Source organism: Melospiza melodia, chromosome 1, assembly GCF_035770615.1.
Source record: "Melospiza melodia melodia isolate bMelMel2 chromosome 1, bMelMel2.pri, whole genome shotgun sequence".
NCBI lineage: Eukaryota > Metazoa > Chordata > Aves > Passeriformes > Passerellidae > Melospiza > Melospiza melodia.
In genome coordinates, this window is record NC_086194.1 from 160,541,326 (window position 1) to 160,565,991 (window position 24,666).

Sequence of the window (24,666 nt, forward strand, 5' to 3'; positions counted from 1 at the left end):
CAGGGAGTTCTGAGCATCTCCAGGGCTGAAGATTCCACAGCCTCCCTGGGCAGCCTGGCAGGTGACAAGATTGAAATGACAAGGAACCCAAACCCAAAATCCAAAGTCAGTTTGGTGTTCTGAGATGCAAATATATCTCTGCAATATTTGGATTTCTACAAAACAACACACATTCCCTTTAAGTTTTCTCTTCTCAAGTAATTTTCATGTCACATAGTTGTTTTCTAGTACATCTCAAATTATCAAATTTATGTAACAATATTTTAACCTAACTTCTCTTTGGTTTTTTAAACAAAGCTGTACATTTTCTAGTATTTAGAAATATTATATATTTCTAGTATAAAATATAAGTATTTACATAGTCTTCTTTTTAGAAGCATATAGCATATTTGTCTATATGCTTCTAAAAAGAAGACTATGTAAATACTTATATTTTTGTTCCTTCTCCAGTCTTTCACAGGAATACTGTAAAAATGCCAACACTACTTCTTCCATGGCTTCACACACTGAAAAAACTCAGAACAGAGATTCTATTACCTCTGCATATTCATACACCCTTTCTTTTAATGTGTTTGGTGCAAAGCTGTCTATTCTCAGACACTCCAGCTGGCATTTTAATCAGAACAGTGTGGGCACATGGCTGTGGTTCATTTTAAGTCCCCTTTTACAGACCTCTTAATATAAAATATAAAGATATTTCACTTTATATATATAAAATATAAAGATATTTACATTATTTTAAATATATATAAAAATATAAAGATATTTCACATCAGAAAGTTATTTTATCAAATTTGCTCAATTCTTCATCTTTTATTTGCCAACTAAGCCCTCCTCCCTCCCCAGCCCTGAAATCTGAATGCCAGAGAATCAAAATACACTTTCTCATTCAGACAGGAAAAATATTACTATTTTTCCCATTACTTCATATTGGAAACTCTTCCCAAGATCAAAACTGGTAAAAAATTGAGCTGAAGGTTAAATTAAAATTTATGTGACACCAACAATAGCCTGGTTGCAGGCCAGGACAAGAAGCCAAAATCACACCAGTGATGATCCCTGCAGTTAGCAGAGAGATGGAAGACAACCATCTTCATTCTTCTCCCTCTGCTAGATCTTACCAGCTCCTGGGAGCATAAAAGCAGGTGGGACAAAAGTCTGACACAGCAAGGGTTAGGTGTGTCTCCAAGCCTTTAAATGTGGCTCTAGATGGAGCAGTTGGTTGAAGGGAAACTTCTGCCCCAGTCTCTACACTCAGAGCATTAAAATTCTCCCAAACTCCCATTTGTTTTTCCCTACCCCACCCAGAACCCACCACCTCCACTTCTCTTTAACATTCTCTCACTCATTTTACACCCAGTATTCTGTTCCTCTCAGGCCCACCTATTCCCTGGTTTTTCTCACCATAATACCCACTTGAGCTCCCTAGCTCTCCCACAGGAGAAGCACTGAGCTGAAAGCCTCCAAATTTGCTAGATGATTTCCAAGGCAGTTGCACTCCCCAGCCCCCATAATTGGCAAGGAGTAAGATTGTATATACAGAGTGCAGTTACCAGCAATCAATCCAGATGAGACTACAGAGGAGAGAAAGATACAAAAAAGAGGATGCTTATTTTCTCTGTGGTTTGGATTCTTCCAGAGGGATTGTTCCAAGAAATTATGGGAGGGGAATTCTAACTGCAGGAGTGTTCTTACCTGCAGATTTTCCCCAAAGTTAATATGCTGACATGAAGATATTACAAAACTTAGTTTGACAGCAATGACTAAATTAGATGGCATCAAGTTTATCTGTCCTCTGCCACACACACCTGCAAATCAACACAGTTAAGGTGGCCCAGTCCTAAGAAGATGAACTATGGTAGTGTGTGGGGACAAAGAAATGCATTTTAAAAGCTATGTCAGCACAACTCTATTTCCTTTGACAATACAGACATTCCCAATTAGTGAGCTAAAACTAAGTGCCAGCTCCTCATTCAAGCTAAATTATTGTGGAGAACCTGTATCAGTTTTCATCCTAAAGACAGTTACAGAAGACTATAGCACACCATATAACAGGAACAGGCTTATCAGCTTTACTGTAGTGTACTGCAGAATTCTGGTCAATGGTGCAGAATCTAAACTTCTTCAGGGCTAATCCACAGAAATCTCAGAAACCAGGAGGTCTCAGGAATTTCAGCTCCATTCAGTATTGAGGATAAAAGCAAATATACCAAGTTTTACCACTGACATAGGTTAGAAGTCAAAACTGATCTCCCCGTTTCAGCTCAGAAAAAGGTGCAATGTATTTGCTGGATTCTGTTCCTTTTAACAGACACTGTAACACAGAGGTGCTTCCATTACACAGAATGGATGCAGACATATTTTAGTATTATCTGAGGTGAGGAAGTGATTTTTAATATGCTTTTGAAAGTTTACAGACCTGAGTGGCATTTCCTTTGGCTATGGCTAACAGTTATGCATTATAGAGCACATCCAACTCAAACAGGTAATGAAGATTTTCTACTTTCTTCATTTTGATGAAGCAGGGAGTTGAAAACATAACATTTTAAGTAAAACTTTTCTTATAAAAAAAAAGCCAAACCAGAAATAGAAAATTTTAGCAACCATTGCTCTTTGCTTTAATGACCTCATCTCTCAAAAAAAATTTCCTAAAGAGAAGAATGACTACTTTTTCTTACTAATAATGTGGGAGCTTACATAACACATATTCAGTCAATGTGTCCTCTTAAAAAATGTAAGATACTTACGGAGTCCAAACCTTCGGAAAGGCAGCAATTTCTTCTGGTGTATATTCATCCAACCTCTTGGGGACTGCACGTGGCTGAGGAATCTCTTGTAGAAGGTTCTTCTCTATATCTTCTGGAATAACCTGAGACAGGTGAGAATAGTCTTAACTACATGACTGTTTTACAAACAACACCCCTGCCCACAAAGCCAGACCAAAATTTGTCAATAGTACTGCATTCTTCATGATAAGTGTTTGACTTAAATACACCAATCTCATACATCTTGAATCTCTGTGAAATAATATGGAAAACACCCCAACTACATATAAATATATATATATATAAAAGAAGTGGGATTTTTCTTTTCATTTACTTGCTTATGACACGGGTGCTATTGTAAACACTCCCTCTTCACCTCTATACAACACAAGGATGAAAATGTAACTGCATGGCTACTCACATCTTCGGGGAACAGGTGTAGCCTCTGCATCAGAGTTCTTCTCTGAAGGTTTTTTGGAAGCATTCTATAAACAGCCAGTTTAACAATCTGAGGAAAGGTAACATAGTAACAAATAATCAGGGAGGTTACCCATAACATGAAATAGGTTAATAGTGTTTCCATCTTCCACACTGTTCATCATTGAAGCTCTTAGTCATCCTTCAGCCTGAGCAATTCTGGCATCACATTCAGAAGGAGCTCTAGACTTAAATTTTAAAAAAAGAAATACTTACTCCTCGTCATATATACACTTATTTTAAGACCCATGTAGAAAATTTCAGTTTAGAAAGTTAAGAGCTATATTTAGCATTTTTTGTGGATGACTGTGCATGATCTTCAAAGAATTGAAAAGCTTGTGGTAACTCTGTATTTTATTTCATATTTATATACACACATTGTTTAGGAAAAAAAGAAGTGCTTAAGCAAATTTCCCAAGTGCTCCCAGCAACTAGTTTAACAGTGTAATTTGATGTGTTTAAAACACTTTTATAATTAATGCTTTGTACCTTCAGCAAAGCTGACATACCAAAACACAGCATTACAAACTTACTATTTATATTTATAACCCTTGCTATTAGTTCCAGATGAACAATCTCACTTCTAAACATCAGGAACAAATAGAATTTGTACATCTACTCTAGATGATGCTCATTGTAAAGTAAACAAATTTCAACAGGATTTTCTCTTGAACTCTAGCAAAGATGCCTTTTATTTAAATACAAACCACATTGTTATGGACTTCATCCAGAGGGGGAACATTTGTAAATGTAAAATAATTTTACATTTACAACACAACTGCAGGAGAGAGAAAAGGTTTCATGAAGGACAGCAAAGCACTTAGAACTAGACCTACGTGCAATTTTGTAAGTAAAATGTTTGCTCCAGGACACCTGGATACAAACTAGCTCCAAATCAAAAAGTACCCAGGCATGCTTAGGGCAGCACCAAGCTCAAGCCAATAAACCACACTGAAATGCAGGGCACTAAGCACAAAATTCGCAGGCACCTGGATATTTTCCAAAGTGTATTGAGCAAAATAACTTATTTTTATAAAATTAACTAAAGGGTTCAATTGAAATTTTAGAGACAATCACCAAGTTCTCAGGTGGAACTTAAGATTTTCAGGTGTTATGCAGCCAGTACCATAAATCTGTGGACAAATGCAATGAATCAAGATGACAGGAGAAATATAGCAGGCCATGCAGATTAATATACAGTTTTGATACCTTCTCTAATAAAAATTAATAAGCATGTATTAAAAATCAAAGATGAAAACTAATGCTTTTTAGGGATAAAAGTTATTCATGCTTGTAGAACAAACTATAATTCATTTAGGTCAGTATACTATGTGTTCTGTGACTACAGGTCTTGATAAAAGGTCTGTCCCATCTTTTCTGTAAGCCCCCTTTATATACTTGGAAGGCCCACAATAAGCTCTCCCCAGAGTCCTTTCCTCCCTAGGTTGAACAACTTCAACTTTTTCAATTTCTCCTCCTAGGAGAGGTGCTCCATCCCTCCCACCATTTCTGTGGCCCTCCTCTGCAGCTGCTCCAACACATCCATGCCGTTCCTGTGCTGGGGCCCCAGAGCTGGACATGGTGCTCCAGGTGGGGCCTCAGCAGAGTGGAGCACAGGGGGAGCATCACCTCCCCCACCCTGCTGGCCACGCTGCTTTGACAGCACCCCAGGATTCTGATTTACTGCAAGGTCATTAGTCCAGCTACAGAGCAGAAGGCTAAACAGGGAGCCAGGACACAGAAGGTAGTGCTGGAAAAATTCCTTCATCTTAACTTCTGCCTCAAAGACTCTTCAACAAGCCAAAATAAATCCAAACCCAGCTACTGGAAAGACCAAGTTTATATCCAACTTCTTGCCCAAAATTCTGCCTACAGCCACAACTCCACTTTCACTGTGTGGTGTCAAGTCAAAAAAATCAGTAAAGCACAGGCTTAAGTGAAGTTGTACAGATTGCTTTTGCACCTTGAGTAAGGCTGTGTCACAGAAAAGGCAGATCCAACCAACAATACCTGCAAGGTGTTAAGTAAGGGCTCTTCTGTTACCTGAACATGCTCAAGTTTTACTAAAAGTAAACCAACCCTAAATAAAAAAGTATGGAACTTCAAATCTGCTACTGAACTCACACAAAACCCAAACCCAGATTCCATGCTCCCTGAAAACACACATTAGAACATGTTGTTTCTTTCAGGAATTAACAATAAAAAACCCTTTTTTTACATGCTTGTAATACACTTCTAATAAATGAAAAACCTTACAGCTTTCTATGTCATTATGCTTACTTTGAGCTATTAAAATAGCAAGAGTTTAATTTTACATGAAAGTTTAAAAAGCTAGTGTTTTCTGTGGAATCTCAGACTGGCAGAGAGCTCTACCCACACACAGGTCTCACTGCAACCTTGATCTTATTTTGAAATTGATTAGCACAGCTTAAGAGTTTATTCAGTTATTCATGGACTCTCACTGCCTCCTCCCCCACTACTTTATCTTTAGTACTGGCAATGTGTAAAATTCCACATCCTCATAAATACATAAAATTCCATATCCTCATAAATACTTATTCCTAAAGACCATAACACTTTCTCCATCAGGTAAAGACATCCACCATCAGAAGCACACAGCCTCCCCAGTGTTAGTATTTGGGGATTTTTACACTACAGGGATGCTGTTTGCCCTGGTTTTTTTTTGAATTACAAAGTTCGCACTGGCTCTAATTGCAATTGTCATCTTGAATATTGCAATACCTTTTTTTCAGTTTGGCTAATTTATACACTTACAGCATAGACATGGTCTTAGTAACACAGTTATATGACACTATTCTTTTAGTTTCCAATTTAAAGGGCTAATTAGAAGGAAATGAATCAGAAGGCAGCTGTATTAAAACCATTGCACTTTCAGTCCCTTACAACTATTAATACATTTTATGAGTACAAATAAATTAAAATGCATTTATTTGAAACACCGTGAGTCCCAAACATTATAATTTTTGTGACAAACTTTGGCTTATGTGCTACTAGTACACTATGTCTGGTGGAGACAAGTTCTGAGAAAGATTCTTTGCCAGATAAAACATACTGTAAAGATGGAAATCAACAGAGCAATACCACTCCTAGTACTGAGAAGCACACAATAATTGGCTGAATTTCCAGAAGAAAGTCTACCCTAACAGCTGAATTAAGTCCAATAATCAAGAGGAAGCAACTCTAGAACATGGGAAGGACACAGTGCTCCAGAGAAAACAAAGTGATTAATTACAGGGCATACCAAAATAACCCTAGAAGAATTTCAAGATATACAGCAGTTACTTGGAGGTACAGTTTGGCACATCTTCCTTCTACCAGTCCATGGTTTTCAGTTCTGTATACAATATTGTTTTCACCCACACATTATAAAATACAACACAAAGAACTTTCTACCTCTGACAGTTGTGCAAGTAGTACAACTTGTACAAGCAAGAGTGAATTTACTCAATACTACCATAAAAATCATTTGGTCACAGACAAATTAAACTTCATGCACATGGATGTAATTTGGCTTTCCACTGCTGCTTCCACTTAACAAAAATGTGGAAGCTTAATGTTTTCTTTAAATTATTAACTTGACTCAAAAATAAGGAATGGATTAAGACTTTTTAATACAAGCATTTATTTTTGTGTACTATGAAGAGAATGACCAAGTCAGTTCCAAGACTTACTCAGATGACCTAGAGGTTTTGAGATAGAATGTTCTCCTCCCCATGCAAAACTAACTTGTGTGCCTACTAATCCAGTCTTTGAAGTTTTGTTCTACTTAATTAAAACACATTACTCCCTTGTAATAGAAGAAAATGCTACTCCTTCTAGTGTTTCAGTAACTGACTTCTAGCATGTACATATTATTCTAGCAACTATCCCTTACTAATGGAAAGAAAATAAGTTCTCAAATAGCAACAGCAAGATTTAACTGTGCTTTCTGTCTGAGCTTTTCTTCAAAAGCCCATTACTAGCCAGATATAATGGCAAGTCTTTACATGCAAGCAGTTGCTAAAGGGCATTCAAAAGGAGAATTAGAACATTTTAAACCCCTTCACATCAGTGCCAGCAGCTGAACAAACCAAAACCTGGACACCCCTGGAGCTCCCTCCCAGCACATTTCCACTGAGCCACCCTGCTTCACTTAATAATCTTCCCTAGCAGGTAACATTCACTCTGAAAAATTATTGCCCATTATTTCTCTGTCACAGGCAATACAGCCTCTGAATACTGCAAAGGTCAATCCTCTCACTGAGCATTTGGTCTTAACCAAAAGCAATTTCTTCTTTTTCTTTTCTGGGGTCAAGTTTCTGATGCAGCCAGAAAAAAAAATTAAGCTGAGTTTTGCCTACCTTTCAAATCACAAGTCAGAGAAAAACTGATTGAAAACTCTGTCCTCACATGATTACTATATACTTCTGCAGATTAGATCTGACAACATTATTTTGCAGGCATTTAAATGAAAAGTCTTAAGATTTTCCCAGGATTTTTTTCAGGTAATCTTTGCTTCCTCTCAAATCTGAGATTTAAAACTACATCTTTTAATCTTTCTGTATCAAGTACCTGGAAATCTAATTTTGAAAGTGCAGATCTCATGCCAATTAGCAGTTTTGCAGCTAAATAAAACTTCAAGTTTTTTTTTTTAAAGTGCTCTATGCATTCCAAACAACTACACCTCAAATCCCAAGGTTTACCCATTTCCTTTATTTCCAAAAGATTTTCCTGGCAAAGAAAACACCCCAAATCCTTCAATCAGATTTTTTTTTTTTGCAACCTCCAATGGAAACTAATGCTGCCTGCCCACTTATATCCTAAGAGATTATTGCTGCCATACAGAATACCAACATTATATTAACCTGAAGAACAGAGTGGCTGTTTTGAACTACAGCAACAAAGTTTCATGGTGCACCTAAAGAACATATTTAATAGTCCAAGAATTTACATTCAATCTAAGTCAGAGAAATGTGAACAAGCTGGTTAGTTTTCTTCAATAAGCACTTCTTAGAGTAGCCCAGCCAAGTTCATTAGATGAGTTCTATTCTCTGCTATTTTGAAGAAGAGCAGACAACTGAAAACAGTAGAAATTTTAGACAGATTCAGAGACACTCCCCTCCTCATGTCTCCCAAATGAACTCACAAGTATTTAAGGTAAAAATGTGCTAGACTATGTACTTTTGTACTTTTTAAGGTAAAAATGTGCTGGACTATGTACTTTTGCTATCTTTTTGTTAACATACTCATTTTCACCCTTGCATAAGCACAAATTTTTCTTAAGTGCTGAAAACCTTGGCAAAATGAACAAGGAATGTTAAGTTAAGCTCTACACGAAACACCAACTACACAGACTTCTTTCTGCATTCACTGCCCCATATTAACATGGAAGATACTTAGCAATGGGAAAAAAAAGTAGTCTTTTTCTAATCTCAGGTACAGAATCATACCTCAGAGATCAGACACATGTGATTGGACAGGTGAGGTTTTTTATTCCTTTCAACAAAGAAAAGAAGTCCTGGATACAAACAGCTGCCATAGGAAGTTTTCAGGACCTGTCTGGATAAAACCCCAGCAGCTTTATCTGACCTAGAAGTTAACACTGCTTCGAGAAGGAAGTTGGACTAGAGATTTCCTCGGGTTCTCTTCAGTCTGAATCATCCTATGGCCCTCTGAAAAAAGGCACATGTAAATTCAAATTCAGCACAAACCCTCTGAAGCACTAACTACCACCTGCAAGGAATGTAAAGCTCCAAAATTAGTAAGATAGATACAATGAGGTCAGCCCCCACAAAGTGAGAATATCACTTGGTGGCACCTTAGGAAGGAGCTAGAAATGTTCAGGGATGATACCACAGTATCCTTATCTGAATTCTGACAACTATACTTACAGCTTTCAGCCTCCCATGTAAGCATAAACTACAGCATTTTGCATCAAATTACTCATTACAATCTTTATAACCAGCCATTAGCTGTGAAGCAGGTTTTCCTAAAACACTCTGTATACTAGAAGCAAAACTAACAGAAAAATATTTATCTTGGGGATTTGCATGTTAGAATTGAGATATATGTAAATAAAGACAGTGCTAAGCATTCCTGCAGTCCTACTACATACACACACACTCAAGAAGTCTTATATAAACTGAAAATAGTCAAATCCATGGCAAAATCTCTATGTAGCACCATGGAAGTTTACAACATCTTTTCCTTGGAAATAGTCTCTTACATTAATTTACTGCCTTAATTTCTGTAACAGCACTATTTCCAAAAGCAATGATGACTCATCCTAATGAACACTACCAGGATGAATTAGCAGGAGGCAGAAAGTCCAAGGGCAGAGTAAGAGCAGTAGCCTCCAGGATGAAAGTAACACTTTAGAAATGAAGATTCAGATGCCACAGGAAGATACAGCCTGCTTCCTACAATCTTCCTAATTCCACTGGCTTCACAGGAAGTGAATTTAATATGATTAAACAGAAAGGAAGTGAAATAAAGTGATTTAACAAGTCTCCATAATAATTATGTGTCATTTAGATTATGATTTGAAGATGCATATGTTACTTAGGCTGATGTAGTACTACTTTTTCAGGTTTTAAAAGCTGGTTCTAAAAATAAAACCTGCTAATAAAGCATCATCATGATTTCCATTTTTGTCATATCCCAATGCATTTCACAACAACACAATTTAACTAGTAAACAAATGTTTCCAGCCACAAAAACCCATTACAGCCACACATACAGAATATATCGTGCCAAATTACCACCCACTACTACTAATTATGACAAAAACATGTCTGAGATATTTTCATGAGAGAGGCAACTGAATGCTTCATCTTCAATAGAATGACAAAGTTAATTGCTGAAGATTCTCCACCATTGTGTTAAAAAAACAGTGTCTGCTGCTAAATTAGACCAAGACTTGAGCCACATCACCATTTACTGAGCCTTTGTGCAACATGCTTTGGTTTTTGGCAGTGCATTTGAATCCTCTTCTGTTTGCAGAGAAATTCATCTATGAGTCTGGCAATAAAAGAGGTATTTCAGAACGAATGCCAGAAGGTAATTTAGAGAACATCCAAGCCTCATGCCCTTATCAAGTTGTGTTATACTGCCTCCCAGTGCTCAGCATCTGCCTGAAGCTCAAATGAAATAGATTGAAGAATCCATTTTAGACATGGAACTATCAGTAATTCCCAACTATCTTAGAGGCTGTTTGCAAAAGCATTTGTTTTGAAAAATTCTAGACAGAACATTATATGGAAATGTAGGATTTAGTTTCATTTTATTTAAAGAAGTTGTGACATTAAAAACAGAAACCAGGCAAATTCATATGGTGGATTACTTTTTCATTGAGTACTTGCACTTGTATAAGGCAGACTTGGGACAAACCAGGATTTCCAAATAATTGATAAAACCCATGAATTTTACAGCAGACAAAATTTCTCTAGGTAAAGGAAAAAAACTTTAATATTTTTTCTATGAAGTAACCCAAATGAAAGTATTTCAAATTCAAAACAAAACATAAATGCCTATTGATCCCTGTGGGTCTTGTATTATGCCCTGAAACATTACTACTTTAATAATTCAGTCCTCCAATGTTGTCCATTCAAACCTCTAGTAGAAGTTACTTCATAACTGTGTAAGTCAAAATGTTCATATCTGGCTCCCTATTTTTTTACTCAGTACAAACACATGAACACTGCATTTTAGAATATACAGTAATCTAACACAGACAGTAAATAGGCTTATGTTCAACATAATCAACTTTTCCATTTCTTTCACAGACCATGAACACACAGTATTTCAGAAAAGATTTAAAAAAATATCACTTAAAACCTACCACTGAGTTTCACTGGGAAAAAGAGGCAGATGCACTTTCTAACTTTTTTAAGGTTAGCATTATTCTTGCTGACTCTTAAAAAAGCAGTAGGGTCATTAAGCTCAAATACAGCTTAGCTCAGTCAAACTGGAGGCAGTTCACTTATGAGAAAGGTCAGACCCCTGAAACTAAAAGGAAGTAAATAAGAGAAAAATTAGTGAAGTAAACAAGTTTGATTTGCTCCTTTGGACAGCATGGAAGAATGACAAAAATACACAACTTACACTCTAACCCTGAAAAAATTGTTTGCAAAAATGGTGTCACAAGCCAAGCTTCTGTGAACTACCAGTAGAATGAACCACTAGTAGTTGTAATTTAACTTTAGATATGCAGGTAATTGATCCCATTTGTTAAGAGGAACTAAATAACTGGAAACTAACTAGTTTCACAAATAAAAATTGAAGAAGGGAAAAACACTTACAGCAGTTGGATCCTTCAAATGGAGCTGAGTTGCTGTGACTTGCTTGAAACCACCAGGATAACTAGAAAAATGAAACAAACATACAAGGTAAATTCTACATGCTGAAGCATGATGTTAACAAAAGTATCACTGCATCTTGAACAATGGTGTCATGGTATTACAGGCCCTCAAAAAGGAAGTTGTTCTCATGGGCCCAAAACCTGTATTTTATTTATCTTGTCAACTATTTAATTCCACACCATTTGTGCTTTCTTGTTTATTCACTTGAATATGATAAACCTTGTGCTTCACAAGCAGATGGATATGCTTCTAAAACTACTTATTAAATACGCCATAACAGCCATAGAATACAAGAGAAATAAGATATGCAGAACTCTGAAGTATTTCCAGATGATCAAGACTCACAACCAGTTTGTGGCTGACATAAGAGACATTCACTTTGAACTGTGTTTATTTTCTTGCTACTCTAAATAAATCATAGCAAGACTTGGCATATCTACAGTAATAAGATTTTAATTTTACTGCAATGGATCCATCTTTCTAAAGCCTATATGACATGTTGAAGCTGCACTAATTCAGATCTCTGCATAAGCTTAAAATGAATGATAGCACGGAGTAAGAATTACATGGAAATCAGGTAATGCTGTGTTCCATTTTGATTGAATTACATTATTAGGAATCAGCCTAAGTGAAATGAAAATAGTCCCAGCATCATGAAGACATGTCCACTGAGCTGCATGGACTTAATTATTAGTTTTAAGTGTACAGTTCTTTTATTTATTCAAAACCAACTTAGGTACTTAAGCAAGTGATTTAACATGTATGTTCAGTTTTTAGAGAAAATTTTATATCATAGGGGAGATGGAGCCAAAAAAAGCACACAATAATTTCCAACACCTTTGAACAAGAATTTCTCAGCAATTCAGCAATTTCAGGATTGCACCATTAGCACTACCAAATCAGCTTTCGCAGTGTAATTTATTCATCCCTCAATTGGATACATTGTGACACTCAGAGATTATTATGAATTAGTATCACTGCATAAAATAGGAGCACTGAACTGATCATGAACACCTGTCTGCAGTAGATTATTGAACTTTCTACTGTAAACAAGTTATGTCTACCAGAAATATATTTTACACTACTGTGTATAACAATTTACTGTACATCACCACAGCTTGAGAGCATTTCATTTTTAAATTGTTTTTCCAAATTGTTTTTCATCCTCTGATTCAATATTTATTTTTAGGTAAGTAGGTCCCAGTAGGATAAAATAATTAAAGCTGGTAACTCTCTCTCTCTAAATATATATATATATATATATATATAGATACATACATATATATGTATACATATACATATACATATATATATATATATACATGTATATACACACACACACACACACACACACACATATATATATATATATATATATGTGTGTATGTCTCAGATGTGTCAATGGAAGTATCTTCTATTACACAGTAAGCAGAATAGTCCATATCATTGGGTCCAGAGGTTAACACAAGACCCAACCTCACTCACCAAATCTGTTAACTTATTCAATTGATCTGACTATTTTTGAGTCAATTATTTCCCTAGCAACATACACTGGGTATAAAAAAAAAAAAAAAAAAAAAAAAAAACCACAAAAAGAAAGCAAAGAAAAAGAAAGGAGGAAAAAGGTTTACACCGTTTTAAACATCATAACACATGCAAACAAACAAACCCCACCCCCCAAAAGTTAAAGCAGGAATTCCCTATTAAAGCAATATGCTATAAAAGACTTCAATTATTAAGAAAATATGACATAAAAATTACAAGCTCATTGCCACAAGCTTTATTTACTATAAAGCTTACCCAGTATGTGAAGAATATACTTTCTGTTCCCATTTGTTGCCAGAGAAGGCAATATGTCTTGTATTTATTATGACAACATGGTCTCCACAGTCATCTGCAAGGTGGAAGTAAGTGGAAGATATTAAAGAAAACCACAGAGGGAATCAGTCAAAGTAACAACTATTATGTGTGCAATACATACATAGCAGCATATAAATACACCTTCCATAAAACTGAAATTTAAAGATCTCAGCTTTTTGAGTCACATCACCCAAATCAGCATTTAAATACCAACCTTAATGACTATTTCTAGTGCTACCAAGTTAGAAGGCAGGTAAGCAGGTAAAATACCATTAGGCCAGATGCCTAAACCATTGCAAATATTCAGCTAAGATTTGGAAATCTGGCTTACAGGCAAATTTCTATTCTATTTAACACATTATGCTGCATATGCGCCTTTATTAAAAAAAAAAAAACCAAACCAAACAAAAAACAAACAAAAAAACTAACAAAGGTTAGTTCCAGATGATACTAAGTATTTCTTTACTTTCTCATAAAAACAGTGTCTGTGTTTGCTGAATGTCTGAACACTTTGGGTAAGTAAAATACTTCTATTAAGTAGTTACATTCTCAGGCAAAATATATAAAACAAAAGTATTTCATCGAGGGAAGTGACAGAGAGAAAAAGCCCTGAAAACACCACCCAAACAGCTCTGTTGGGAAAAACCCTACAATTTCATCTATCCAACAGAAGTAAATGTTACAGCATACACACATTTAGAGTTACACCAGCAACTTTCACATCAAAAATTCTTTAAGTGTAAGGTTTATAATGTATTAACAACACCCTGCCAGAAACAGTTGATTTAATAAGGTTTCTGTAGTAATGAAGTGCTAACAGAACCTCTATTATCTCAAAAATATCACATAAATAGGAGAAAAGATTTAGTTTTTAATTTTAGAAGTAATGATCCTGATCAGCTGTATAAGCTGCAATCAGCCATTCAACTGAAGTGAGAATGATTTCTCCAAAGTTCAGTCTCATTTGCATCACCATATCAGAACACAAGTATTTGAAGAGACTCACATGATTAAAACATTTTTGAGTAGGTAACAAAGCAAGGTTTAAATTGACCATTCATTTTTATAGGAGCACATAATAAATCAAAGTAAGTTTCACACCTTAAGGGTTCTATTAATTTTTAATCTTGTATGCTTTTAATGCTCCACTTTCAATTACAGCTGAAGTGCAAATGTAATTTACACAGCCTTGCTGCTGCACTGCTGCAGCCTTTCACTGCTGACAGTTCAGTTCTACAAACACTGTATGACTTCATAAATGTCAGGGAACTGCCACTTTGTGACTTTTTGGTCTTTTGGTTGGGAAGATGACACAATAAGCTCATCTTAAGGAAATTTCTGCCAACAGTTTTCCACTTGCAAGAACACTGAATTAACAAATACCAAATTAAAAACTAAACAATAACAAAATCTTCCTGATGTTACTCTGTCCAGGGAGCTGTTATCTCACAGACACTAAATATTTGTTAGTTCAAAAAAAGAAGCAAAAGCAACATCAAATACATAAAGCACAAATTCCTGCATACTTTGCTCTCCTAAATGTCTCAGTATCAGTAACCAAGCAATTGGTGTCAACATGTGTAAAGCAACTAGCACTGATTTACACATTTTAAACAAAATGAAATTATCATTGAAATACTTTATAACTTCACAGACATAAAAGTATCAAAGTTCTTCTGCACAGGGTAACCAAAACATGTTCCTCTCAGCATCTGCTTTATTTCTCAAGACAGCCTTAAGCCTCCAGTGACATCTTGTGGATACAACAAAATTTGCAACAGCAGAACTGTGACATTTAAAGGTCTTAACAACACTACAAATCCTACCTCCTACTGTGAAATAGATTGAGTACAACTTTACTACATACCCTTCAACATGCATGAGCCAACTTCAAGGCTTCCTTTATGTTACAGTAACATCTCTGGAAAAATTTGCATGGGTACTACAGGAAACATTGTACCAGCGGTGTGAAAGATCAACTCTTTACTATTTATAAAATGCTTATCCCCACGAGAGAGGCACTACAGCATTACAGGTAATGAACAGGATTACAGATGCATCTTTATAGCTGAATCTCTAATTTGAAGAAAAACAAAATGTTTTTTTTTAAACAAGATAACTTTCAACAATGATTGTTCCCCATTTAAAGACAGGTCCCAGCCTCCTCATCACAGAATGTGTGAGGCAGGAAGGGGCCTTTGAAAGTCATGTCATCTACACCCAGTGCTCAAAGCAGGACCAGCTCCTGAAAATCTCCACAGATGGAGACTTCACCACCTCCTGGGCAACAACTTCCCATTACTCTCAGAGTAAAAAAATATCTGATGTTCAGAGTATCCTGTGTTTCAGTCTGTACCCACTGCCTCATGAAAACAGGACTGCTTGGCACCTTATTCAGAATGAAGCACTCCAAGATTGTGGTCCTGGGCACCTACTGAAAGGAAGTACTCAGATACTTATTTATGTGCACTTTGAGCTAAATCTTTACATTTAAGATCAACAAAACATGTTGTGAGTTTTTATAAAAAAAGAAAGAAGAACCCGCTGTAATTCAGTTACTCAAAATGAATTACAAGTATGTATTGGTAAAGAAATGTATTACCTTCATATGTATTGGCAAAGAAACAACATCAGGTTGTGGATGGATATGATGGAAAAAGTTGAGAAAGAAAACCAACTAGTTTGTAGTCTATAAACAATTGAGAAACATAATCTTGTGTATCAGGCTTGATGTTAAAACTGAAATTGGAAGAAACATGCATGTTGAAGAAAAGCAAATTTGCTTTCATCCACTGCAATACTCACTTAGTGCATGATAAATAGGTTTATGTCTGCCTTCGAGTCTGATGACAGTGGCAGCTGCTAGTTTTCCTGGGGGCTGCATCTTCGCATCGAGGAGGTACCAGGCTCTACCAAAAGTAGCCCATTGCTGAAAAGAAAGAGGGTCAGTACTTATCATAGGGAAAACTCACATTAGCATAATCTATCTTCCTCAATTAAATCAACACTTCTTTTACATTCAAATAACACTAGAAGGAATATTGACATGCAGCACCACCCCCTTCAAATAACCTTTAAAGGGAAGGAGCACGGCGATGCACCCAACGCAGGGGATGTACATGGGTAACACCATTGACAGGTTACCGGCACCGAGTTAACCTTTGTTTCAAAACCGCATATCTCCTGCTGCAAGCTTCCATCATGGCTACATGAGCCGTAACATCGCTGCAGGACACTGAACGCCCAAGGTGAAGGGCACAGCTCCCCCACACGCAGCTTTCGGACCGCGCACAGCCTGAGCCTCCCCGTCCCCAGCCGCGCCGCACACGGCGGTTCGTGCCAGCGGCACCCTCAGGTGACACCGGGGGCAACCCTGGGGCGCTCCAGGGGGATCCTCGGTGCCCGCCCGCTCCCTCGCGGCCCCAGGCCCCGTCCCGGCGGCCGCGAAGGCGCCGCAGGCCCGCGGGGAGGCCGCGCTCACCTGGGCCGCCCGGCTGTAGCTCGCCATGCCGCGCAGGGCGCGCAGGGAGCGCCGGCCGCGGCCGCGGGAAGCGGAAGCGCTGCCCTGCGGAGGGCGGTGCCGGGCGGCAGCGCGGGACCTTCGGAGCGGCGCCCGCCGCGGCCCGGCCGGCCATGGAGCGCTACGTGCTGCTGCTGAGCTGGGCCGAGCGCAGGGCCCCGGGCGGGCCCGCCGCAGCCACCGCCGCAGGTACCGCCGGAGATACGGCCGCGGACAGCGCTGGGGCCGCGGACAGCGCTGGGCCGGGGCGGGCACTGCTCTGGTGTCCGCGGGGCTCTCCTCTTCCTGCACCCCCAGACACCCCTTCGCTTTCGGACTGAAAGTCTTTGGTGCCTTTAACCTGCAGAAACTTCAGGGGGGGGTTCCTGCTTTATAACTCCGTAATGCGTTCCTGAACGTGATTTTAAGGAGAATTTTAAAAAATTTGTTTTTTTAAATTGTATATCTGCAGGTGACAGTTATGTTAAAAACCCCAACCAACCCCTTTCCCCCTTCTTCCCTAAATTCTCTTTATAATATCACACTGAACTTTATACTGTATTTGCAAGAAAGTAAGGTTTAGCTTCCATAATTAAGTCGTTTTAAGATTTTTTTTTTCGTTTTCCAGCTGGGACTGCTGCAGACATGTATCAGTTCCTGAAAGAAAGTTGTAATGCATATATAAATGCAGATGTGAGCACATTCCCAGGTAAGTATGGCAGTGCACAGTGAGGTGGGGCAAATGCTATCTAGGAATTGGCCTATGAGTGTTCTGTTGGGGGAGACAAGTCAGAAATTTATGTAAATCCAATTGCTGTGGTGTGGGCCTGTTCCTGCTGCTCCTGTTTCTGCAGAGAACCTGACATCATTTTGGCAGCTAAGGTGTTAGGAGATGATTACATTGATTGGCTGTGAGAAGTGAAAGGGAAGGGTTTTGAAGAGTTGACAAATTTCAGTCCAGTTGAGCAAGGAAGAGTAGGAAAGGGCTTGGTTCCCAAGTCAGTGGGAAGGGTGATACTTTAGTTACTCCTATAATGCCTTCTGATTTTTTCACTAGAAAGAATACTTGTCTGTTGGGTAACAATTCAGAACCTTAATCCATTAATATTAAATATTTTTTTTACCTTAGAATAGATGTCTTAAGGTCTACTTTAGTACTTTTAGGGGCTGCATGTTTGTGTTTTGTTGTTTTGGGGTTTTTTAATCAAAAAATGCTTCCTTAGTTCTTTACTTGGTTTGGATATCTACTGTTATAAGCTCATCTTGTCACAGATGTCATATAATTGGGATTTATGTGGGAAAACCACTGTAAGCTCTTAAAATTCATGGAGATGGGAATGTTAAGCTGTTTTCAAGTTCTGTGCTTTTTATTGCATAGAAATATTGATAGAGCATCTCATTTTGTGAACTCTAAATCATATTTACGAAAGGTGTTACTTAGTTCAGGTCTGATACAGGTGGTGCAAAGAGAAAGCAATATTACCCAGAGCAGAGAAGAGGTCAAATGTTTTCTTACTTACTAGCAGTCAAAAGGTCAGTAATAGACACTTGCCAGGACACTTACCTACACTTTCATAAGTTTAGAGCTTAATTACAGTGCCAAAGAAAAATAGAACTCAGGTAATTGTTGCAAATTAAATGACTTACCAAGTCTTTCAGCAGAGATGTTCATTATAATAGGAAGAATAGATTCTAGTGAATTGATTAATTTAAATAATTGCTTTATCTCTTTGCAGCTTGCTCAGTGGCTGGTATTCCCGGTGCAAAGAAATGGTATTTTGCAAGTCATGTCATCTGTGGTTATTATCAGGTAAGACAAACTTTTTCAGAGTATAAGTTCCTCAACCATCTGCCTGATTGTAGAACAAGCTAAAACTGTGATGTTCAAAACTCTTTTTGCTTATTAAAGCCTTTTTGTTTGATTAGTTCTGCAGTTCTGACTGGGAGGAAATAAATGTTGACACACAGAAAAATGAAGACTCTTACCAAGCAAGCATTGATGAGAAGCTAGGAACCACACAAAGTTTTGAGGAGGATGACAGTAACAGTCAGGAATCACTGTCTCTGGCTGAGTATGTATGTTGTTGTTTTTATTTCAAGAACAGTGATCTGACATCTATCAGCAATGACCCAAGGGGATCAAGAAAGTTTAACAAGTGAGAGTTAGTACTAAAGCAAGAGTTAACTATGAACAATTCCCTGCTAGAACTGAAAATACTTTTATTTTGTTTAGCATAGCTTTAATTTTTTTTACAGATGATTTTTATAGGATAACTGAATAGTTTCCTAACAGCCAATGTTATATATACAAAAATTTCTTGCTAATTCCTTTTGAACATAATTCCAGTTTTACTTCAGATTGTTTTGATGTCATTAGGCCTACTTCTGTCTTAGTAAAAGAGGAGATGATTTCTTATAGGCTAGGTGTGTTTGTGCAGAGTTTTAAAGATGTAAGATACATCAGGTACCATTCATTTGTTTTAATGTTTTGTTTCTAAATGACTTTGTTTATATTTTGGTTCCAAACATGTTGTTCTTCATTTTTAGTATCTATGATGAAGCTGCTGAAAGTCTACATCAATTAGCTGATAAATTGCCTGCCCCAGGTAATCTGTCTTTAAAAACCAATTTCATTAGAGTTTATCTTGTTTGGTAAAAGGATAGTGAATGGAAAAGTTCAGAGGACCTTAGTTGGGTGCTGAATTAACTTAATGTAGCTCTTGAAGGTAGTTTAGGAACTTGAGCATGGTTGGCATTGCAGATCAGCTTGAGGACTAGTTTGCTGCTTGTTTCTTTGGTAGGTTCAGTAGAGTTTAAAATAGTTATATAATAAATTTATCCATATGAAATGACACCAAAGTAATCATAGACAGTAAGCAATACAAAACTCAACACAGGAAATTTCTTATTAAAAAAAGGAAGATGTTGATATCAGGCTTACATCTGATTTAACAGCTTGTGAGCCAAGAAGATGAGGAGGAAAATACATCACAGCTGTTGGATTGGGATTTTGTAAACTGGAGATACATATGACCTTGCATGTTTGGGTTATATAATGATGTAGAAGTTGATTTGGGATAACAAAGGAATTCAAGAAGAATGAAAAATAGCAGCTTAGAGTGTTAAAAGCAGGAAAAGGACATGGCTTAGTTGCACAGGAGAGAAATCTCATCTATCCGTGCTGAGTGAGAGAGGAGAAAGGGACAGAACTTTTCATTGTCACTGAGGCAATGGTGAAATATTTTGTGCTCATCAAAGAGGAGCAGCAAGTGATGAGCTAAAATGTGTGAGAAGTGTTTTAAATCCTGTAGTTACTTGCTCTTTTTGCTGGTTTTAGTGCAATCGATGATAACCAATACTATTCTATCTTTAAATGACTGAAAAATTTACTGAATCATGATATTTGAGTCATACACAACTATTTTGTAGGCAGAGCAATGGTTGATGTAATCCTGCAGGCTGTTGAATGTGATGGACCCAAGTTAAAGGACTGCTTACCTGCTATTGGTGCCCTGAAACACCTGAGAGAGTGGCACTCTGCACAGATCACTATTGCTGCAAGTGATGCTAAAGGGTATGGCATTTATTCAGGGCTAAAACAAGGTCACTTCTGCTTTGTGCTAGCATAGATCAGGGAGTTGAAATAAAAACAGCTTGTGGGGTACTTTACATGTGTACTTTGAAAATGCATAAATTAATTGTCTGTTGTATGAAGGAAGGAATTACTCATTCTGATTCATTGTAAATGCAAACCACAGAAGCAGACAAAAAAGCCAGTCCTCTGCACTTCTTGTTTTCTGTGGGAGCAAAAAGTAAAATATTTTCTCTTCCCTTTCCATGGGTTCAGTGTGCCTACAATGTTTTCATGTTGTATTATGCTATGGGATAACTTGTATATTTATTGTAGTTTTCCAGGTTTTTTAAAATGAATCCATACTACTGGTCATTTTACTTCAAATTTTATATTACTATTGGTATTACATTTCAGGGAGGAAAAGTAGAGTGCTTCATTTGTCCCTTTTGAAAAAGGAATATAAACACTCTATTTTACTTCCTATATGTTTTTCAATTTTTGTTAGTATGAAGAGTTACTGAGACTATTAATTCAAGTTGAAATTGATTCCAGTAATTTACTTACGGTCCTCTATTTGACATGTAAAGGCCATGATATATCTCACCATATAAACCACAGTGATTTGGGGTTTGTATCCTGTTAAGTGGACGATTGTGCAGATACTGAACAACTTTGCAAGGTCTCCACTTTCCTTCCCCTCCACGCCCAAAAGATTGAAATTTGCTTCATGGAATACATGGTTAAACTTAATCCTAAATTAATAAAACTGTTTAAAAAGGTTACTGTTCAGTCCTTGGATAAAATAAGCAATATACCTACTATACAGTATCTCCTGAGGTGTGTGGAGGACAAGGAAGTTACTCAGTGACTTCCATGAGTGCTTGATCTCAGTGCTCATTGATATCCTGTGGAATCAGCTTCTGACCGAATACATTTTTCTGCTGCCTTTTATATAAAGTGAGATTATTTGAGTGTAGAAGATCTCTGATTAGTTATTTCACTTATTCTTCCTGTTCTGTTGATGGTGCTGATTTCCCTTGGGAGACAGACTGCCAGCAGAACCCACAGCTACTGGCTGTTCTCTCTTGTTGAATTTAGATTATGCTTGTGCTGCAGTCATATCTCCATTTAGAGGGTTAACTACAAACCATCTGGACAGACAGTGATGGCCCCACTGATGGCTGCCAGGCTTTGCTGCAGCTTCTAGCAGCCAACATTACTATGCTTGCAGCTTGCCACTGCCAGCCTTATTTGATGTCAAAGTTCTTTGCTGTCCCTTTCATGGAGCATATGAACTACTTCCTTTACAAGCCCTGAATGAGCAATATTACAATATTTTTTACTTTTTGGAATGTAGAGCTTTTATAAAGCTTTGTTGTCTGTGTTGACATACACAAGATTGTTCTGTGCTAAGAGGTCATAGGTAAATTCAGCCAAACTGCACTGCATATTTATTGTAATGTTAAATTCAGTGAGATTAATTCTTTGATATTTTTACAGTAGCTGGCAAAAGATTGCGGACTATCTGTCAGCAGACTTGGTATCTTCAGATGATATAATGAATATTATTGATTTAAATGAACTCTGGAGGGGAAAGATTCAGATATGGGAAAGAAAGGTAAAATAACTTTTATTATTGTGGTGGTTATTTTTTAAAGCCTCTGTATACCTCATTTAAAGCATTTATTATGCAGTGCATTTTATGCTTTAAGCCAAATTTGGTTTCAACTATGTAATTCAAAGGTAATGTGCAACGTGTCTGGGTGGGTGGCAGGATGAAATGATAAATCAGGTCAATGCATCAAGATCTGAACTTCAGAAATTCAGATGCTTCCCTCTGAAATTTTTTTTTAAACTTACTGTTCAAAATTAGATTGTTTTGCATCTCTCGCAAGTCATTGTCATGTAACTCTGAGTCATTGTTGCAAGCATATACCTAATGTTTCTGCAAAAACCTTTTTGACGTTGTCTACATTTTCAGTATTGTGATTTTGGATTTAATAGTTGGTTATCTAAGTCTAGTCTTTTTCTTATTTTACAGACCTGATAAAAAATAATATTAATTGTTTAAAATAGCACATCTAACTAGCTGAAGAGAAATAATTTTTATCTCATTTTGAAATATTTATAATCTTTTTTGTTTTTTCTAGTTTGGATCAGGAGTAGATTTTCCGAAATTTTGTATAAAGAGCACTTCAGCCAAGACATTCAGGAGTGCAAATTTAAGTTCTTGCTTTGCTGCTAAAAAAGAGTGCCAATTGAGGAATACTGATACTTTGCCAGAAGCAAGTATTATTCTTGATCTTTCTTTGAGTTTTAGAGTTCATCTGTTTTACTTTCTAGAGAAAATTAGTAATTGGGGAAACCTTAGTCAGAACTGAGTTATGTAAAGAAGTAATTATTGGATAAAATTGAGGACTACTTCTTTTGTACACCTCTGATGTCAAAACAGGTCCTTAAAACTTCATCTGTTTGTTCTTAGAAATACATCATCAGATTTTTTTCAAGTAGAAATTGAGACTTTGTTGTGTTTAATAAAAAGTTAAATTATGAATTCTGTGTTTATCTAACCCTTCCCACTTAATTTTAAGAGTTTGGCTTTCTTTCTTTTTACACTCTTGGTGTTTCATGTTTTCTATTGGAAGTAGATAAGTGGTGGGAACTCCAGAATCATAGTGTTTTTGTTTTCATCATCACATGTGTTGATGAAAACAAAAATGAGCATTATGAAAATTGGTATCGGTTTGGAGTTTGTTATTTTCACATGTTAAAACATGTGCATTTTGTATTGCATTTGTCTCTTCCTGGTAGATCATATTTTATTTTGGGAAGAGAACTCATTTGATGCACATTGTTGATGTTCTATAAAGTCAGATTTATTTAAAAAAAAATAAATACCTTCCTTTTTTAATATAATTTAGTATGATGTTGTGAAATGTTTTTGTATTCCTTTATACCCCTTTCAGATGTTATCTGCAAGGCTAATACCTTCAGCAAAACACTTGAGGAAGTTGTGGTGATACATCATATATAGTGTTCTATATATAGGTTTTTATTTGATCTCTTTTCAGGTTTTTCATTACTATGGTCCTGCGCTGGAATTTTTGCAGATGGTGATGCTCTCTGATCTACCTTCCATTTTCATATCAGATCTGGAGTTTGAGCTGTATCCTTTTTTTAAGGATCTGAACTACTATTGATAATTGTAGCAGAAAGAAAAAGATCAGCATCTACTGATGCAAGCAACAGGCAGATGAGGATAGGCAAGGGCTCATTCTATTCTAGTCTGCTGAAATAGTCATAGTGATTCTTCACAACTGGATTTTTTAATTTTGGAATTTAAGTTACATTAGCAGTAACCAGGTATTGTTGATACTATTGCACACATAATTTGTCTGTTGATGTGCATCTTCTTTGTGGGAAAAGAATAGAGAAATGTTTATTCTGTGTAAGTTTAAAAAAAGCCTCAAACCTTTCTAATGAATGAATGCTTCACAATATAGGAACATTTGTTTACAAACTGTGTTTTTATTGTGCAGCAGCAAAATCTGTGGCAAGGTTTAGCAGAGGAGTTCTCTCTTGAGTGTATGTGCTGCAGAGATCTCAAGATTTATTACTATTAGTTTTTAAAAGTATGTACTTTTGTTTCTAGTCTTGGTGTACCAATAATACCTTAGGATGAATAAGCCTGCTATGATTTTGGATATATAAATATCTGTTTCTGTCAGCCTATGATAGAGATGTCAGTGGAGTATTTTGTCATACAGCATTTTCAAGTGTATCACTTTACCTGTAAAGGTGAGTTTTTTATGTTCTGTGATACTGTAGTATCAAAAATTAGATGCTTGCAGTGCTTCTTTTAAATATTATGATAATCTGATTTGTAAAATAGAAGCGCATAGTTCTTTGTGAAGATGAGGTTCCTTAAACTGTTCTGTTCAGGAGCCTGTCAAGAAAGAATAACAAGAAGACATCTACACTGCTTTTGGACCAGATTTCTTTTCTCTCTGGGAAGGTAAAATCTTTTTATATATGTATAGCAGAAAAATGAAGGTATCTATATTGTCTGTAAGAGATATGTGAATAATATTTTTAAACTTGGTCTCTGTCTAAGCTTCTTCAATATTTAGT

General features: G+C 36.8%; 2 protein-coding genes across 4 annotated transcripts in view; one reads left to right on the forward strand and one right to left on the reverse strand.

Annotated features, from left to right (window-relative positions):
- The window catches only part of MRPL13 (mitochondrial ribosomal protein L13), a 29,245-nt gene extending 12,223 nt beyond the window's left edge, over positions 1-17,022 (reverse strand). Inside the window, exons 1-6 of one of the 2 annotated variants that reach the window (XM_063173506.1) lie at positions 16,944-17,022; positions 16,268-16,391; positions 13,403-13,496; positions 11,543-11,603; positions 3,187-3,273; positions 2,748-2,869 (exon numbers count right to left, since the gene is read on the reverse strand). In XM_063173506.1, the coding sequence (XP_063029576.1) occupies positions 2,748-2,869; positions 3,187-3,273; positions 11,543-11,603; positions 13,403-13,496; positions 16,268-16,391; positions 16,944-16,970 (515 nt within the window). In that variant the 5' untranslated portion in view covers positions 16,971-17,022. Of the gene's footprint in view, positions 1-2,743; positions 2,870-3,186; positions 3,274-11,542; positions 11,604-13,402; positions 13,497-16,267; positions 16,392-16,943 lie in introns of those variants that run through there. The other variant, XM_063173516.1, reaches the window with a different exon arrangement.
- Positions 17,023-17,595: 573 nt separating this feature from the next.
- The window catches only part of MTBP (MDM2 binding protein), a 30,974-nt gene continuing 23,903 nt past the window's right edge, over positions 17,596-24,666 (forward strand). The window contains exons 1-9 of one of the 2 annotated variants that reach the window (XM_063173531.1): positions 17,596-17,670; positions 18,698-18,771; positions 18,888-19,033; positions 19,509-19,567; positions 20,391-20,535; positions 22,036-22,153; positions 22,686-22,820; positions 23,607-23,701; positions 24,478-24,550. In XM_063173531.1, the coding sequence (XP_063029601.1) occupies positions 17,607-17,670; positions 18,698-18,771; positions 18,888-19,033; positions 19,509-19,567; positions 20,391-20,535; positions 22,036-22,153; positions 22,686-22,820; positions 23,607-23,701; positions 24,478-24,550 (909 nt within the window). In that variant the 5' untranslated portion in view covers positions 17,596-17,606. Of the gene's footprint in view, positions 17,671-18,697; positions 18,772-18,887; positions 19,038-19,508; positions 19,568-20,390; positions 20,536-22,035; positions 22,154-22,685; positions 22,821-23,606; positions 23,702-24,477; positions 24,551-24,666 lie in introns of those variants that run through there. The other variant, XM_063173541.1, reaches the window with a different exon arrangement.